This window comes from Panulirus ornatus, chromosome 22 (assembly GCF_036320965.1).
Source record: "Panulirus ornatus isolate Po-2019 chromosome 22, ASM3632096v1, whole genome shotgun sequence".
In the NCBI taxonomy this organism is placed as follows: domain Eukaryota; kingdom Metazoa; phylum Arthropoda; class Malacostraca; order Decapoda; family Palinuridae; genus Panulirus; species Panulirus ornatus.
The window spans coordinates 5,051,778-5,070,606 of record NC_092245.1 but is presented as its reverse complement, the minus strand read 5'-3'; the positions used below and the strand labels follow the sequence as shown (position 1 = coordinate 5,070,606).

The 18,829-nt window shown below is 39.9% G+C and overlaps 1 protein-coding gene across 3 annotated transcripts in view; it reads right to left on the bottom strand.

Annotated features, from left to right (window-relative positions):
- LOC139756509 (uncharacterized) overlaps window positions 1-5,791 on the bottom strand; it is a 183,095-nt gene extending 177,304 nt beyond the window's left edge. For all 3 annotated transcript variants that reach the window (XM_071675958.1, XM_071675960.1, XM_071675961.1), the window contains exon 1: window positions 5,656-5,791. In XM_071675958.1, the coding sequence (XP_071532059.1) occupies window positions 5,656-5,746 (91 nt within the window). In that variant the 5' untranslated portion in view covers window positions 5,747-5,791. The remainder of the gene's footprint in view (window positions 1-5,655) is intronic.
- Between the last annotated feature and the right edge of the window lie 13,038 nt (window positions 5,792-18,829).

Below are 18,829 nucleotides of genomic sequence, written 5' to 3'. Positions count from 1 at the left end.
TTTCCATTTGTTCTCTCTGGCACGTTGTTTACCTCCTTCCAAAACATCTTTTTATTCTCCCTAAAGTTTAATGATTCTCTCACCCCAACTCTCATTCACCCTATTTTTCAATCCTTGCACCTTCCTCTTGATCTCCTGCCACTTTCTTCTATACATCTCCAAGTCATTGGCACTTTTGTAAGTATTGTCCAAATGCCTCTTTTCTTTCTCTTACAACTACTCTTCTTCATCCCACCACTCACTACTCTTTCTAATCTCCCCACCTCCCACCTTTCTCATGCCACATGCGTCTTTTGCACATGCCTTCACTGCTTCCCTAAATACATCCCATTCCTCACCCACTCCCACCATTTGCTATCACCTTTTGCTTTTCTACATTCAATTTCTTCTGGTGCTTCCTCACACAAGTCCAAGCTCACTTACTCTCACCACTCTCTTCTCCCTAATATTCTCTCTTCTTTCTTGAAAATTCCTACAAATCTTCAACCTCACCTTCACAAGATAGTGATCAGACATCTCTCCAGATGCCCCCTCAGTATCATGAACATCCAAAAGTCTCTTACATGCCTATCAATTAACTCGCATATAGTATGTAAGGCATGTGTACGAGTAGAAAGAGAGGAAAGTGACTGGTTCTCAGTGAATGTTGGTTTGTGGTAAGGGTGTGTGATGTCTCCATGGCTGTTTAATTTGTTTATGGATGGGGTTGTTAGGGAGGTAAATGCACAAGTTTTGGAGAGAGCGGCAAGTATGCAGTCTGCTGTGGATGAGAGGGCTTGGGAAGTGCATCAGTTGTTCGCTGATGATACAGAGCTAGTGGCTGATTCAGGTGAGAAACTGCAGAAGCTGGTGACTGAGTCTGGTAAAGTGTGTGAAAGAAGAAAGCTGAGAGTATATGTGAATAAGAGCAAGATTATTAGGTTCATTAGGGTTGAGGGACAAGTAAACTGAGAGGTAAGTTTGATTGGAGAAAAACTGGAGAAAAAGTGAAGTGTTTTAGATATCTGGGAGTGGATTTAGCAGCGGATAGAACCATATAAGCGGAAGTGAGTCACAGGGAGGGGGGAGGGGGCGAAAGTTAGTAGAGTTGAAGAATGTGTGGAAGGTGAGAATGTTATCTCGGAAAGCAAAATGGTTATGTTTGAAGGAAAAGTGGTTCCAACAAAGTTATATGGTAGTGAGGCATGGGCTATAGATAGGGTTGTGCAGAGAAGGGTGGATGTGTTGGAAATGAGATGTTTGAGGACAATGTGTGATGTGACGTGGTTTGATTGAGTAAGTAATGAAAGGGTAAGATATAGGTGTGGTAATAAAAAGAGTGAGGTTGAGAGAGCAGATGAGGGTGTATTGAAATGGTTTGGTCACATGGAGAGAATGAGTGAGGAAAGATTGAGAAAGTGGATATATGTGTCAGGGGTGAAGGGAATGAGAAATGGGAGATCAAACTGGAGGCGGATGGATAAAGTGAAAAAGATTTTGAGCGATCGGGGGCCTGAACATGCAGGAGGGTGAAAGGTATGCAAGGAATAGAGTGAATTGGAACGATGTGGTATACCAAGGTTGATGTGCTGTCAATGGATTGAACCAGGTCATGTGAAGCGTCTGAGGTAAACAATAGAAAGATTTGTGGGACCTGGATGTGGAAAGGGAGCTGTGGTTTCGGTGCATTACACATGACAGACTAAGTGTGAATGAATGCGGCCTTGGTTGTTTTTTCCTAGCACTACCGCGCACGCGCGCGGGTAGAGTGAGGTGCCATTTCATGTGTGGCAGGGTGGCAGCGAGATTGGAAGGCAGCATGTGTGAGTATACATGTGTATGTGGGTGGGTTGGACCATTCTTCAGTTCCTTTGCGCAACCTCGCTAACGCGGGAGACCGACAAAATACATATATAAGTATATAAATAAATAAAATAACGTATAATTATGTATATCTCTCTTTTTAAACTATGTATTCCCAATCATGTCTTTTTTCAGCATACAAATCCACAAGCTCTTCACCATTATCATTCACAACACTGAATACCCCAATGTACAACAATTATACCCTTAATTGCCACATTACTCACCTTCGCATTTAAATCACCTATCACTAATACCTAGTCCCGTGCACCAAAGCTGCTGACACTTACTCAGCTGCTCCCAAAACACTTGTCTCTCATGAACTTTCTTCTCATGAGTTGGTGCACAAACACCAATAATCACCCATCTCTCTCCACCTACTTTCAATTTTACCCACATCACTCTACAATTTACTTTCTTACACTCCATCACACATTCCCACAACTGCTTCAGTAGTGCTACTTTTTTCTTAGGTATTGTCCTCTCATCAAGCCCTGACTTTATTCCCAAGACTTTTCCAAACCATTCCTCCCCTTTACCCTTAGCAAAGCCAAAATAGTTCAATTTATATTCATTCGACCTTTGGTAAAAGTCAATTTTAGCTCTGCAATACTATTAGCTTTGGATACTGAGTCACTTTGTTCTGCAATACTAGTGGGGTCCAGAAAATACAAAAACAGTTGTGAAGTAGAATTTAAGCCTTATATCTTGAGTTACACAAAATCATATAATAATCATGAGTCATATATACCACAACATATATGGGGGCTAATTAATGTAAAACAGGGTAATACATTTTTTTGGAAAAAGAAACCCTAAAGAAAAAACTTAAGAAACAAAGAGATGACAGATTCCTACATGGCTATTTGATGTCATCTGTTAACTGACATTAATGACGTATATGCAGTACTGTACTCGATGAGGTGATTTGTCTGAATTTGTATGGTGCCAGAACCTAATGGCATCTGTACCATATTTCAATTAAAGGCTATCATGAACATGCAGGAGGGTGAAAGGCTGGCAAGGAATAGAGTGAATTGGATCGATGTGGTATACCGGGGTTGACGTGCTGTCAGTGGATTGAATCAGGGCATGTGAAGCGTCTGGGGTAAACCATGGAAAGTTGTGTAGGGGCCTGGGTGTGGAAAGGGAGCTGTGGTTTCGGGCATTATTGCATGACAGCTAGAGACCGAGTGTGAACGAATGGGGCCTTTGTTGTCTTTTCCTAGCGCTACCTCGCACACATGAGGGGGGAGGGGATGGTATTCCATGTGTGGCGAGGTGGCGATGGGAATGAATACAGGCAGACAGTGTGAATTGTGTGCATGGGTATATATGTATGTGTCTGTGTGTGTATATATATGTGTACATTGAGATGTATAGGTATGTATATTTACGTATGTGGACGTGTATGTATATACATGTGTATGGGGGTGGGTTGGGCCATTTCTTTCGTCTGTTTCCTTGTGCTACCTCGCAAACGCGAGAGACAGCGACAAAGCAAAATAAATAAATAAAATAATGAATCATTTGACAGAGAACACTTAACATCTGCATAAATGATGCTAGAAAGATAAGGTACAGTTTTTATAGGTTCTAATTTCTTTTTTGACAAATGTATACCAAATTTTACATCAATTAAGCCTGTATTTTCCTTCATATATTGCTATCACATTATATAAAAGTGCTTATCATATGGTAACCAAATTCATGCTCTTTAGCTATTATATTCTCAATCATTTGCACTGAAGAAATCATTCAATGTCAAAAGCTAATGCTGATGCAAAGTTGAGCCAGCATATGAAACCTACCTTTCTTCAGTTTTTCATATCAACACTTCTTCAAATTTACTTTCTGGTCATCAAAATGCAATGTAAATTAGACAAGATCCATGATATGAAGAAATTTCAATGAATCACAGATTTAGAATACATCTCCACATGCAAGGGAATATCTAATAAAAATATGAATTGCAATTACCCTTGATCCAATATCTTCACAGATGACTAATTATGAGACAAACGATTCCTTGTATGATTAAACAGATGGACAACCATCATCGTGAATTCATATTAAATGTACTACGTACATACCATAATAAATGTACTACATACATACAATAATAAATGTACTACATACATAAAATAATAAATGTACTACATACATAAAATAAAAAATGTACTACATGCATACAATAATAAACGTACTACATACCATATTAAATGTACTACATACATACCATAATAAATGTACTACATACATACAATAATAAATGTACTACATACATAAAATAAATGTACTACATACATACAATAAATGTATTACAACATAAAATAATAAATGTACTACATACATACAATAATAAATGTACTACATACATACAATAAATGTACTACATACATAAAATAATAAATGTACTACATTCATACAATAATAAATGTACTACATACATAAAATAATAAATGTACTACAAACATTAATAAATGTACTACATACATACCATAATAAGTGTACTACATACATACAATAACAAATGTACTACATACCATAATAAATGTACTACATACATATAATAAATGTACCACATACATACAATGATAAATGTACTACATTCATAAAATAAATGTACTACATATATACAATAAATGTACTACAACATAAAATAATAAATGTACTACATACATACAATAATAAATGTACATACAATAATAAATGTACTACATACATAGAATAATAAATGTGCTACATACATACAATAATAAATGTACTACATACATAAAATAATAAATGTACTACATACATACAATAATAAATGTACTACAACATAAAATAATAGAGGTACTACATACATACAATAATAAATGTACTATATACATAAAATAATAAATGTACTACATACATACAATAATAAATGTACTACATACATACAATAATAAATGTACTACATACATAATAATAAATGTACTACATACATACAATAATAAATGTACTACATACATACAGTAATAAATGTACTACATATATACAGTAATAAATGTACTACTACAATATTAAATGTACTACATACATACAATAATAAATGTACTACATACATACAATAATAAATGTACTACATACATACAATAATAAATGTACTACATACATACAATACTAAATGTACTACATACAATATCAAATAAAACACAACCTAAAAATCTGAGGAAAAAGCAACCATTCGAATTACGTATTTCAACTGGTTTAAAAAACTAAAAATTAAAATCAGTAAAACATGATCCACAAGTACGTCAAAATGGCCGAACAAGAAAACGGTTATTCTTCCCAATAAAGAAATTAATATATATATATATATATATATATATATATATATATATATATATATATACATATATATATATATATATATATATATATATATATATATACATATTCTTTCTTTCATACTGTTCGCCATCTCCCGCATTAGCGAGGTAGCGTTATGAACAGAGGACTGGGCCTTTGAGGGAATATCCTCACCTGGCCCCCCTTCTGTTCCTTCTTTTGGAAAATTAACAAAAAAAAAGAGGGGAGGATTTCCAGCTCCCGCTCCCTTCCCTTTTGGTCGCCTTCTACGACACGCACGGAATACGTGGGAAGTATTCTTTCTCCCCTATCCCCAGGAATATATATATCGTCCTGGGAGATTTATATGTCTCGTCCATACACATGATCGAGATACCCAGGCCAACACATTATGTCAACTGTTCAATTTGCTCGACACAAATATTTGCATTTAATCGTTACTCAATACATTTTATACATATTATGGAAGCTTACCTTGACCACTAGATGATGATGGTCCCCCATCAGCAGTACAGTCATGCACATTTTGTCGACCTTCGTGAAGATCGCTGTGCACGTCGGACATCTTGTTCAGAGAATGGCCGTTATTCCAGTAATTTGTATAATCGTATTTTAAAATCAGACTCATCCTAAAATGCATTTATAATCCTCGAAAGAAAATCAATAGAAAAGAGTGAATTTATCAAACAATTGCATTTTTCAGAGCTTGATATAAATACGTTCGATACGTTTGCTTAGTTTAAAAGAGTTAACTTTAAGCCGACTAGTTGGTATTGGTGAGTCAGAAAGTATTTAGCGATTTACATTTATTTCCTTTATTCCTACCTCATAATCGGACTGACTGGATTTTTCTATACCAGAAAAGCTTTTCCAAAATATCGAAATTCATACGAGTAACAATAGTAATTACCATAACTTCTGGTTGCATTAAAATCCATCAGTTGGGTAGAACTCATACCCGTCGCCTTCTTTAAGTCAAGTGTTCGGGTAACACAATCAAACGAATAAACTACCGACCATCCGACCTCTGACTTCAACATTAGCTAGGAAAAGTGCAAGAGATGATCAACAATACCGAATACAAATTAAGTAGAAGCCTTTGATCCACAGACAACGATCAAGAAGCAAAATAACTCTACGTAGTTTTTTCAGGTTTGGTCTTTCTGCTGTGAAAAGTTATCAAAAAATAAAATGAAAGTGTTTTTATGTGTAAGACAACTCCTATTCCCATGTAAGGCCTCAAATTATACTCTGATTTAGCCATATCTAACCAACAAGCTTCTAGAATGTACCTCGACTGTAGTTTCGGGAACCTATCTCCGGGCAGCGTGCACAATCTAGCCTTATCTCCCTTTTAGACCAGACATGAGTGTCATTGTATGCAACCTCCGGGATCTGGCTGAGAAACACCACTATCTGTGTTGTTGTATTTAGTGAAATATGTGTAACTTTAAAGCTTTGAAATCCCACTAACATATGTTCATGACCATTGTGTTGCCTAAGCTTTTATTGTTCTAACTTCGCTGCTTAGATTTTTTTGTTCTTTGACCATTTCTTTTCATCTTATGGACAATCACATAACTAGAACAAAACGAGTCTGACAAGTCAATTACATTTAGACTTCCTTCAATGCGAAGTTTGACTTCCTGTACATAAGTTCACAGCTGGTGGACCTGTCCAGCTTGGCTGTGAGTCACTGGTCACGGGTGAGTGACGACCATCTGGGTCAAGGTGGTGTTCAGGGTGTGCTTGTGTTCAGGGTGTGGTTATGTTCAGGGTGTGGCTATGTTTAGGGTGTGGTTATGTCCAGGGTGTGGTTGTGTTCAGGGTGTGGTTAAGTTCAGGGTGTGGTTATGTTCAGGGTGTGGTTATGTTCAGGGTGTGGTTGTGTTCAGGGTATGGTTATGATCAGGGTGTGGTTATGTTCAGGGTGTGGTTGTGTTCAGGGTATGGTTATGTTCAGGGTGTGGTTATGTTCAGGGTGTGGTTGTGTTCAGGGTGTGGTTGTGTTCAGGGTGTAGTTATGTTCAGGGGGTGGTTATGTTCAGGGTGTGGTTGTGTTCAGGGTGTGGTTGTGTTCAGGGTGTGGTTGTGTTCAGGGTGTAGTTATGTTCAGGGTATGGTTATGTTCAGGGTGTGGTTATGTTCAGGGTGTGGTTGTGTTCAGGGTGTGGTTGTGTTCAGGGTGTAGTTATGTTCAGGGGGTGGTTATGTTCAGGGTGTGGTTGTGTTCAGGATGTGGTTGTGTTCAGGGTGTGGTTATGTTCAGGGTATGATTATGTTCAGGGTGTGGTTATGTTCACGGTGTGGTTATGTTCACGGTGTGGTTATGTTCACGGTGTGGTTATGTTCAGGGTGTGGTTATGTTCAGGGTGTGGTTGTGTTCAGGGTATGGTTATGTTTAGGGTATGGTTATGTTCAGGGTGTGGTTATGTTCAGGGTGTGGTTGTGTTCAGGGTGTGGTTATGTTCAGGGTATGGTTATGTTCAGGGTGTGGTTATGTTCAGGGTGTGGTTATGTTCACGGTGTGGTTATGTTCAGGGTGTGGTTGTGTTCAGGGTGTGGTTATGTTCAGTGTGTGGTTGTGTTCAAGGTGTGGTTATGTTCAGGGTGTGGTTATGTTCAGGGTGTGGTTATGTTCAGGGTGTGGTTATGTTCAGGGTGTGGTTATGTTCAGGGTGTGGTTGCGTTCAGGGTGTGGTTATGTTCAGGGTGTGGTTGTATTCAGGGTGCGGTTATGTTCAGGGTATGGTTATGTTCAGGGTATGGTTATGTTCAGGGTGCGGTTATGTTCAGGGTGTGGTTATGTTCATGGTGTGGTTATGTTCAGGGTATGGTTATGTTCAGGGTGTGGTTATGTTCAGGGTGTGGTTGTGTTCAGGGTGTGGTTATCTTCAGGGTATGGTTATGTTCAGGGTGTGGTTATGTTCAGAGTGTGGTTGTGTTCAGGGTGTGGTTATGTTCAGGGTGCGGTTGTGTTCAGGGTGTGGTTATGTTCAGGGTATGGTTATGTTCAGGGTGTGGTTATGTTCAGGGTGTGGTTGTGTTGAGGGTGTGGTTATGTTCAGTTTGTGGTTATGTTCAGGGTGTGGTTTTGTTCAGGGTGTGGTTATCACGTCCTCGTTGACCCTTACTCTACACATGCAGCAGAGACGGTGAGCGGCAGCTTCGAAAACGAAGGTAGGGATGCGGCATATTGCAGGGTTTTGTCTAAAATTGTTGGGGGCTTTCCAAAGTGGGGGCTTCAGTACCCCTTCCTCTGTGCCTCCGTCACTGGTGGGGGAGATGGCATGCTCCACTTGGGGCTCAGCCATGGGGCATGTGCACATTCTCACGCCAAGTCACTGATCAGGACCAGGGTTGTAGTAACTGTATTTCAGTTGAACTGTAATTAACGACAGAAATATTGTAATTGAAATTGAAGTAATTGATTGTAATTGTCAGTAAGTTTGATCAAGTAATTGTAATCTAATTGTAATTGTAAAAAGGGAGGAAAGTGGTACTGGTAACCTTGTAAATGCAAAGGTGGGCAAGCGGTACTTTTAAAGTACCGGCGGCAGCGATGGCGGTACTTTCTTATCATTAATCGTTTGAGTGTACCCAGTTGATCCCTTGACCCTACCTACCCAAACAAAATGATCAGTCCTATAACAACAAAAACAAAACATTATACGAAACCAAGAACCCTGCAGAGGTGAGTGATGCACTTGATCTTGTGTCTGAGAAAGCAAAGGAGGAAGATAATCATGGCGATGGAGATTTCTGCCTTAAAAATTGCTTGTGATTGTCTCGAACCTTTTCACGAGGCCACGGAAGTTGTGGAGGGGGCAAAGAAGGTGACCATATTTCGTACTGGACCAGTGATCCAGGGACTCAAACACGCCTTGACCGGTAGACGACACAGCTTCAGATGACGGAAGTCCTGCTTCACGAATCTGGGAAGCTTTGACGACAGGATGAGCTTAGTCTTATTATGACCCGAGGTGATGGGTAGACTGTGTACCCCACGACTGACGGGGAGCATTTGGCACTGTATACCATCGCATGAGTGATGGTAACATGGAGAATCATGAGTGATGGTAACATGGAGAATCATGACTGATGGTAACATGGAGAATCATGAGTGATGGTAACATGGAGAATCAAAAGTGATGGTAACTGTTAGAAATGAGAAATCAGTGAAAACGTCATTAGGGAGGCGAGGTTCAAGAGAAGTAAGATATCGTTAAGATGGTGTTCGACAGAAGAGAAGTAGGTTAGTGGAGATGCAAGGTCTTGCTTGGGAGGGTAGGTTGTGACCTCTGCCTGGTTAAACAGGCAGGATTGTTTGGTTCAAAGGATGCCAGGAACTAGGCAACATTAGTTAGGCAACACATTCTGATGTGCGAGTGAAGATGAAACAAGTAAAGATGAAAAACCCGAGCTGGCCATAAGCCAACTGATCTGTTCAGGATCCTCAAACCTGTGACCCTCACATTGTTGGGTCACAGCTCTGATCACTGCAGTATAGAGACACAATGACTGCAGGTTCGCGTGTTAATATGTTTTCTATGTGTATCATGTGGATAGAATGTTTGACTGGTGTTGCTTGCCTTGTAACTTTTTCCTTCCTGCGCTGAATGCTTCGATCATGGACAGTACTCATCATTAAGTTAAAAGCTTAAGTGGAACAAAAGGGATGAAGAACAACCCAAGATTCTTTGAGGAAATGGACATCCTGATTTTTTAGAAGTTTATCGGGATTATGGTCATCTGATGCTGTCATGTTTAAGCTAATTTCACTCATAAAATGTGTGAGCTAGGATTAATGGCACACGAGGCCTGTTTGTAAATTATACTCGATAACTTATTAATAGTCTGTGGCATGTACCATGTTGGCGTAGATGAATCTGGGTGGCTTTAAGACCAGCTTGATGCCAGGGGAAGTTACTTACGTGCTCGACAACTTCACCTGCAATCATCATGAGTTGTGTCTGTAACAAAGTACTTCTCGTGTTTGTAACAATAATACTCGTGTTTGTCATCAATGATGTGAGCGGTGTAGTATTATGTAAAAGTGACACTGTCTTAGCGAGAGTTATGGTTCATCTTTTATAATGCTTGTGTTAGAATATAAATTGTAGTGTGTTGTAAGCAGTCAGTTGTTAAATCATTATTATATAGATTATGATACTTTTTTCTGGTCACCAACATAATTGTAAAGAACGTTTTGTGAGACCTATGCTTCAGGCACAGTGTGATGGAACTGGTGATCTCTGGTGAGTTGCTGCAGCATAGAGACGTGCTGTTCTCCAGTTCACCTAAGGACATCTCTTTGGAGTGGACAGGTGTGTGCTCTCCCGTGGACAGCACAAGGATAGTGAGAAAACAAGGTGATTCAGATTTTATAAGTTTATCCTCAAAGGAAAAAAAAAAAACCCTTACCTACATTATGGTGGGATAATTCATAATAATTACCTCATGAAAGATACAAAAGACACATTGACACTATATAACGAATACCACAGTGTAACAAAATGAACTTTATTAACACCTCTCTAAAAGTCACTGACAGATCTTGAATATAAAAATACTAAAATGAAAATACGAGCATATATGAAAGACCCAAATGCTAAGAACATGCTTGCGTAGCAATTTTCCGAAGATAAAGCCTGATCCAAGTTTTACATTCAGATATAATTTCCAAAATGTTTCTCAAGAGAAAAGGAACCCTTTTCCACAAAACGTTAAACTTCTTGCATTACAATATGACATTTTCAAGTGGCTTCCTATAGATGAAAATCAAATAACAAAATGGATGTGTACATTATCCTTGGTCATAACAATGCACTTGCATTTACCTGAATTATTATCTAATCCCTTTAATGATAGACTGTAATAGTGTTAGAAGCTTATTGTATACAGTATAACATTATTAAAGGTAGTCTAGAATAAGTAATACGGTGTTAGAGGCTCTTTGTATAACATTATTAGAGGCAGTGGGGACTATGTAATACGGTGTTAGCTCCTTGTATAACATTATCAGAGGCAGTAACAGCTGAATGCTGGGCCACATATCAAAATGAAGTCTATAGGTATCATTCAATATACAGGTTACTGAAAAGGCTCTGCAAACCTCGAATTCCCTGATTCACTTAAGAGTTCTAGTATGACAGATTGGGTTACTATTGATCCAACTCGTTTCTGAAAGTAAGATGAGACCAACAGTTCACCAGAAAGTCAGGACACACGTACTTGGTTGTATTTGGGATGAGTGTGTCATGTCTGGTTCATATTACTTATGCGGTGAGTAATCACCGTCTCCTGCAGTTTACACCTCACCACATACTATGCTTCTGTTGGGTTTTGCTTAAGATAAATTTTCAATATATTTTTGCGTGTACAACCACCTTCGTAGTCTTAATGACCTTGTCATCAGCTTCCGGGCAGTCTAGTTAACGTACCCGCCCGCCCTCCTGAACAAGCAAGCTATCAAGCATAGAGACTCCTCCTACAATTGAGGAACAACTTCCTCTTGTATAAAGCCCGAGTCATGACATTAGTCACACAGCCAAACCGCGTACATCTAACGCTGACAATCCCCAGAGAAAGTTGGTATTCAAATGTAGCATTTCACCTTACACGGGAACCAGCCAGGAATGTAGAGCTTATCGCGCGACACATCTCCCCGAGGGAGATGGCTTGATTCTCCTCCCTCTCTGACCACGTCTCCTGGCCGAGATGAGAAGTGCGTCTTCCCCTGTTAGTTATAAATGCAGGTATATCGAAAAACTTATAATAATGACCTTTGTCTTCCTAAGTAACGCCCTTGTATGGGTGTCCTACCTGGGTAGGCCACGGACTGCACCCGGGTCCTGCATGACTACAATAAACCTACATCACAGTAGTGTTCTTTGTTCTTTACGGAGATCATCCACCCAAACCCCTGTTCATCTGGCTGCCTGTGAATGCGAAACTGTAACTTAACCAGTCAGAATGGGGTTGGGGCGGTCTGGATCCCCTGAGGGAATGTCAACAATATCTGCACCAACCATAATTTGCATGGCCTCCTGGATTTTTTTTTTCAAATATAAGACATAAATAATGACATGTAACCCCTATCAGAATGCAAATTCTTCCATCTCATTACCAAGATCATCTGTCTCAGGAATAGACTTTCCTCACCTAAAGTCTCAGGAGCAGACCATCCTTTCCAAAAGAATGGACCCGCTTTAGCAGATTGGCGTAGGTGACCCACCCGGAGTTGCACCACAGCAGGGAGGTGGGAGTAGGAGGCAGTAATGTTGACAACCTGACCGGTCCGGTTTGGCTATATCTATGGTAGCTTCTAATAACCCAGTCACTACATACCAAATGTACAGCAAGGCAGTTTCAACAGTAAGTACGATCGCACAAATAACTAGCGACGCATGGTATACAAAGCGATTATAACACAAACTACCGCACGAACTCGAGAAAACAGTAATCTGAAATGTAAACAGACGGCACTGTATAGATTCCAGTACTCTAAACAGAAGGCACTGTATAGATTTCAGTACTCTAAACAGACGGCACTGTATAGATTCCAGTACTCTAAACAGACGGCACTGTATAGATTTCAGTACTCTAAACAGACGGCACTGTGTCTGCCTAGGTAATAAGAAGGAATGGGGTGGGGGATGCCGACACTGAGACAGGGTGAAGTCTCCAGTGAACAGGAGTCTTACATATGGAGTCCCTAAGACCCTACAGTATATGAAGTCCGTCTAGTGCCATAATTCATCATTGTTCCTGGTTATATCATACCTTACGATGTTTAGTGTACGTGAGACACTCCAGACTAGGATCGACATGATGTGCCAAGTAGCTGTCAACCTGAGAACTATGGGACAAGCTGTATACTTTGTATATATTTCAGGAATAAAGCTTAAGATAACATTATTTCCATTTAAGTGCAATTCAGTTTTTTTAATCAATTAGGTTGAATATTAAATTTGCTTTAGTGTTGGTATGTATTACACCTCATATTGAGAAAAACAGGGCATTGAATAATTGTCCCAAGATATTCAGTCACGGGCATGACAGACAGTGAAGATCCTCTTCATAAGAATGTCCAGGTGGCTGGAGATAACGTCATGTGATGGTGAAAATTCTCCATATCATGAAAATGTTCAGGTGGCTGGAGATAGGGTTATGTGATGGTGAAGATCCTCCACTTCATAGGGATATGCAGGGCCAGGTGAATGGAGATAGGGTTATGTGATGGTGAAGATCCTCCACTTCATAGGACTATTCAGGACCAGGTGAATGGAAATAGGGTTATGTGATGGTGAAGATCCTCCACTTCATAGGGCTATTCAGGGCCAGGTGAATGGAGATAGGGTTATGTGATGGTGAAGATCCTCCACTTCATAGGACTATTCAGGGCCAGGTGAATGGAAATAGGGTTATGTGATGGTGAAGATCCTCCACTTCATAGGGCTATTCAGGGCCAGGTGAATGGAGATAGGGTTATGTGATGGTGAAGAGCCTCCACTTCATAGGACTATTCAGGGCCAGGTGAATGAAGATAGGGTTATCTGATGGTGAAGATCCTCCACTTCATAGGGATATTCAGGTCCAGGTGAATGGAGATAGGGTTATGTGATGGTGAAGATCCTCCACTTCATAAGGATATTCAGGTCCAGGTGAACGGAAATAAGGTTATGTGATGGTGAAGATCTTCCACTTCATAGGGATATTCAGGTCCAGGTGAATGGAGATAGGGTTATGTGATGGTGAAGATCCTCCACTTCATAGGGATATTCAGGTCCAGGTGAATGGAGATAGGGTTATGTGATGGTGAAGATCCTCCTCTTCATAGGGATATGCAGGGCCAGGTGAATGGAGATACGGTTATGTGATGGTGAAGATCCGCCACTTCATTAGGATATTCCGGTCCAGGTGAATGGAGATAGGGTTATGTGATGGTGAAGATCCTCCACTTCATAGGGATATGCAGGGCCAGGTGAATGGAGATAGGGTTATGTGATGGTGAAGATCCTCCACTTCATAGGGATATGCAGGGCCAGGTGAATGGAGATAGGGTTATGTGATGGTGAAGATCCTCCACTTCATAGGGATATTCAGGTCCAGGTGAATGGAGATAGGGTTATGTGATGGTGACGATCCTCCACTTCATTGGAATATTCAGGTCCAGGTGAATGGAGATAGGGTTATGTGATGGTGAAGATCCTCCACTTCATTGGGATATTCAGGTCCAGGTGACGGGAGTAGGGATATGTGATGAGGATCCTCCACTTCACAAAGATTTCTTGGTGGCTAGATAGGATTAGGTGATAGTGAAGATCCTCCACTTAATTAATGTAATATTTAGCATAGTATAATGTCAAGATAGTTCCAGTTAAACACTTAATAGTCCAAAAATAATTGCTTTACTTTGGGAAAACGTTTGGTAACCACAGCGGTGGGTTGAACATTTGATTTGTAAACAACTCAACTGGGCCATGAAGAAAAGCAATCATTCTCTACAAAGTTATGACACCCTTCCCCTTAAATTTGAAACTAATAGTATATATATATATATATATATATATATATATATATATATATATATATATATATATATATATATATATATATATATATTTCTTTCTTTTTTTTTCTTTCAAACTGTTCGCCATTTCCTGCATTAGCGAGGTAGCGTTAAGAACAGAGGACTGGGCCTTTGAGGGAATACCCTCACCTGGCCCAATTCTCTGTTCCTTCTTTTGGAAAGTTAAAAAAAAAAAAAAAAAAAAAAAAGGGAGGATTTCCAGCCCCCCGCTCCCTCCCCTTTTAGTCGCCTTTTACGACACGCAGGGAATACGTGGGAAGTATTCTTTGTCCCCTATCCCCAGGGAAAATATATATATATATATATATATAGGGTTATATATATATATATCATTTTATACATAATTGCTGTTTCCCTCGTCAGCGAGGTAGCGCCAATAAACAGACGAAGAATGGCCCATCCATTCATATGCGCACATATAAATAAACGCCTATATACATACACATACATATCAACATATACATACACAGAGATATACATATATAAACATGTACATATTAACACTTGCTTGTCTTCATCGATTCCTGGCGCTACCCTGCCCCACAGGAAACAGCATCGCTACCCCCTGCTTCAGCGAGGTAGAGCCAGAAAAACTGACAAAAAGGGCCACATTCATTCACGCTCAGTTTCTGACTGTCATGTGTAATGCACCCAAACTACAGCTCCCTATGCAAATCCAGGCCCCACAGACCTTTCCATGGTTTACCCTAGATGCTTCACATGCCCTGGTTAAGTCCATTGATAGCACATCGACCCAAGTATACCACACTGTTCCAATTCACTATTTTCCTTGCATGCCTCTCACCCTCCTGTATGTTCAGGCCCCGATCGCTCAAATTCTTTTTCACTCCATCCTTCCACCTCCAATTTGGTCTCCTGCTTCTTGTCCCCTCCACGTCTGACACATATATCCTCTTTATCAATCTTTCCTCACTCATTCTTTCCAAAAGTCCAAACCATTTCAACACCCTCTTCTGCTCTCTCAACCACTTTCTTTTCAGTTCCACACATCTCTCTTACCCTTCCATTACTTAATCAAACCACCCCACATCACATATTCTCCTCAAACATTTGATATCCAACACATCCACCCTCCTCCATATAACCCTATCTATAGCCCATGCATTGCAACCACATAACATTGTTGGAACTACTATTCCTTCAAACATACCCATTTTTGCTCTCTGAGGCAACATTCCATCCTTCCACACATTACTCATCACTTCCAGAAACTTAACTCCCTCCCCCACCCATATACTCGCTTCTGCTTCCATGGTTCCATCTGCTGCTAAGTCCACTCCCAGATATCTAAAACACTCCACTTCCTACAATTCTTCTCCATTCAAACTTACATCACAATTGACTTGTCTCTTAACCCTACTGAACCTAATAACCTTGCTCTTATTCACATTTACTCTCAAGTTTCTCCATTCACAAACTTTTCCAAACTCAGTCACCAGCTTCTGCAGTTTCTCACATGAATTAGCCAATAGAGCTGTATCAGTATTGAACAATAACTGACTCACTTCCCAGGCCCTTTCATCCCCAACAGACTGCATACTCACCCTTCTCTCCAAAACTCTTGCATGTACCTCCCCCACCACCCCAACCATAAACAAATTAAACAACCATGGGGACATCGCACACCCCTGCCACAAACCGACATTCACTGGAAACCAGTCACTCTCCTCTCTTCCTACTCGTACAAGGATGTATCCTTGGTAAAAACTTTTCACTGCTTCTAGCAACTTACCTCCCACACTATATACTCTTAAAACCTTCCACAAAGCATATCTATCAACCCTGTCATATGCCTTCTCCAGATCCATAAATGCTACATACGAACTGATCTGTTTTTCTAAGTAGTTCTCACATACATTCTTCAAAGCAAACATTTGATCCACACATCCTCTACCACTTCTGAAACCACACTGCTCTTCCCCAATCTGATGCTTCATAGATACCTTTACCCTCTCAGTCAATACTCTTCCATATAATTTCCCAGGAATACTCAACAAACCTATGCCTCTGTAGTTTGAACACCCACCTTTATCCCCTTTGCCTTTGTACAATGGCACTATGTATGCATTCTGCCAATCTTTAGGCACCACCATAGTCCATACATACACTATCTTTACCAACCAGTCAGCAACACAAGTCACCCCCTTTTTTAACAAAATCAACAGCAGTACCATCCAAAACTGCTGCCTTGTTGGATTTCATCTTCTGCAAAGCTTTCACTATCTCTTCTCTCTTTACTAAACCATTCTACCTGACCCTCTCACTTTGCACACCACCCCAACCAAAACACCCTATACCTGCCACTCTATCATCAAACAAATTCAACAAACCTTCAAAATATTCACTCCATCTGACTTCATCACTACCTATTATTACTTCCCCACTTCACTGATGTTCCCATTTGCTCTTTTGTCTAATATATGTTGTTTACCTCCTCCCAAAGCATCTTTTTAGTCTCCCTAAAATTTAATGATACTCTCTCACCCTAACTCTCATTTGCCCTCTTTTTCAACCCTTGCACCTTTCTCTTCACCTCCTGCTGCTTTCTTTCATACATCTTATACATTTTACAACACTAAATACCCCATGCACACCAATTATGCCCTTTAATGCTATATTATTCACTTTCGCATTTAAATCACCCATCACTATAACCCTGTTTCGTGCATCAAAGCTGCTAACACACTCACTCAGCTGCTCCCAAAACACTTGCCTTTCATGTTCTTTCTTCTCACGAGCAGGTGCATAGGCATCAATAATCACCCATCTCTCTCCATCCACTTTCAGTTTTACCCACATGAATTTAGAATTTACTTTCTTGTACTGCATCACATACTCCCATAACTCCTGCTTCAGGAGTAAGGCTGCTCCTTCCTTATCAAGGAATTTGCTAATTCCTTGCTGTATTACAAAAATACAGAATGATTTGAATAGTACAAAGCAGAGAATAAACATCCTTGAAATTATATATAATTACGATAGAATAACTTATTCTTCAATAGCATTTCCAGTGTACTACATACAATTTTGTACTCCTTAGTATTACAGTCATATTCTACAAATCTAATCTCAGATTTATATATGACTCTTCCAGAACTTGTGTTGATCTTCACTGTGCTAACCAAAGGAACCATACAGGATGAACTTACTCCAGGTTTCTCCCTGCATATGTCAGACTCTCTTTGGCTTGGAAAACTGACGTTACCCTCTCTTTAATCTGTAAGTGTTCTATTAGGTCCCAGAATCACAACTTCATCAGAAATCATTTGCCCTGTATTCTGTTGTGTTACTCTCATGCCATCCTCACCCCACTCCTGTATGATTACTTCCCTCGGAAATCCCTGCACTCACAACTTTACGCTTCTAGATTTCATTTGATGAACATGTCTCCTGACAACTTTATCATAACACAGTTCTGTCTTAGAGTCTTATATGACAGGGGTCCAGTTACTTCCACCACAACCCCTAGTACCCAACGAGCTCCCCTACCACTATAATTCTCCACAAACACTTCAAACTTTAACTAAATTCCCTCTAAGGTCTGCCCTTATCATGATATTTCTTTAGCTCTTCTTGTTTCCTTTTTACCCTTCTCCAAGTCTGGTCTCAGTAGGTCTAGGGGTCCCTGTAGATTTCTACTCATTAGCAACTCTGCTGGGGTACTACCAGCTACAGACTGTGGTGAACATCTATATCTGAATAAGAACCTGGACAACCTTGTTTTGATGTCTGCTTTTCTCATTTTCTTTATCTAATTTTTAAATCTTTGAACAGCACTATCAGCCATTCCATTTGAGGTAGTGTGAAAAGAAGCACAAGTAACCTGGTCAGTCCCATTTTTCTGCATAAATTGGGCAAATTCATAACTGGTGAACTGGCTGCCATTATCACTAACACTGAGGGCAGCTCATGAGTGGTGAAAACATCCCTTAACTCAGCAATGGTTGTGAGTGCTGATGTACTATTCATAATTCATTCCTCTACTCATTTTGAATAGGCATCAATGAGGACCAAATAAATATGCCTCATAAA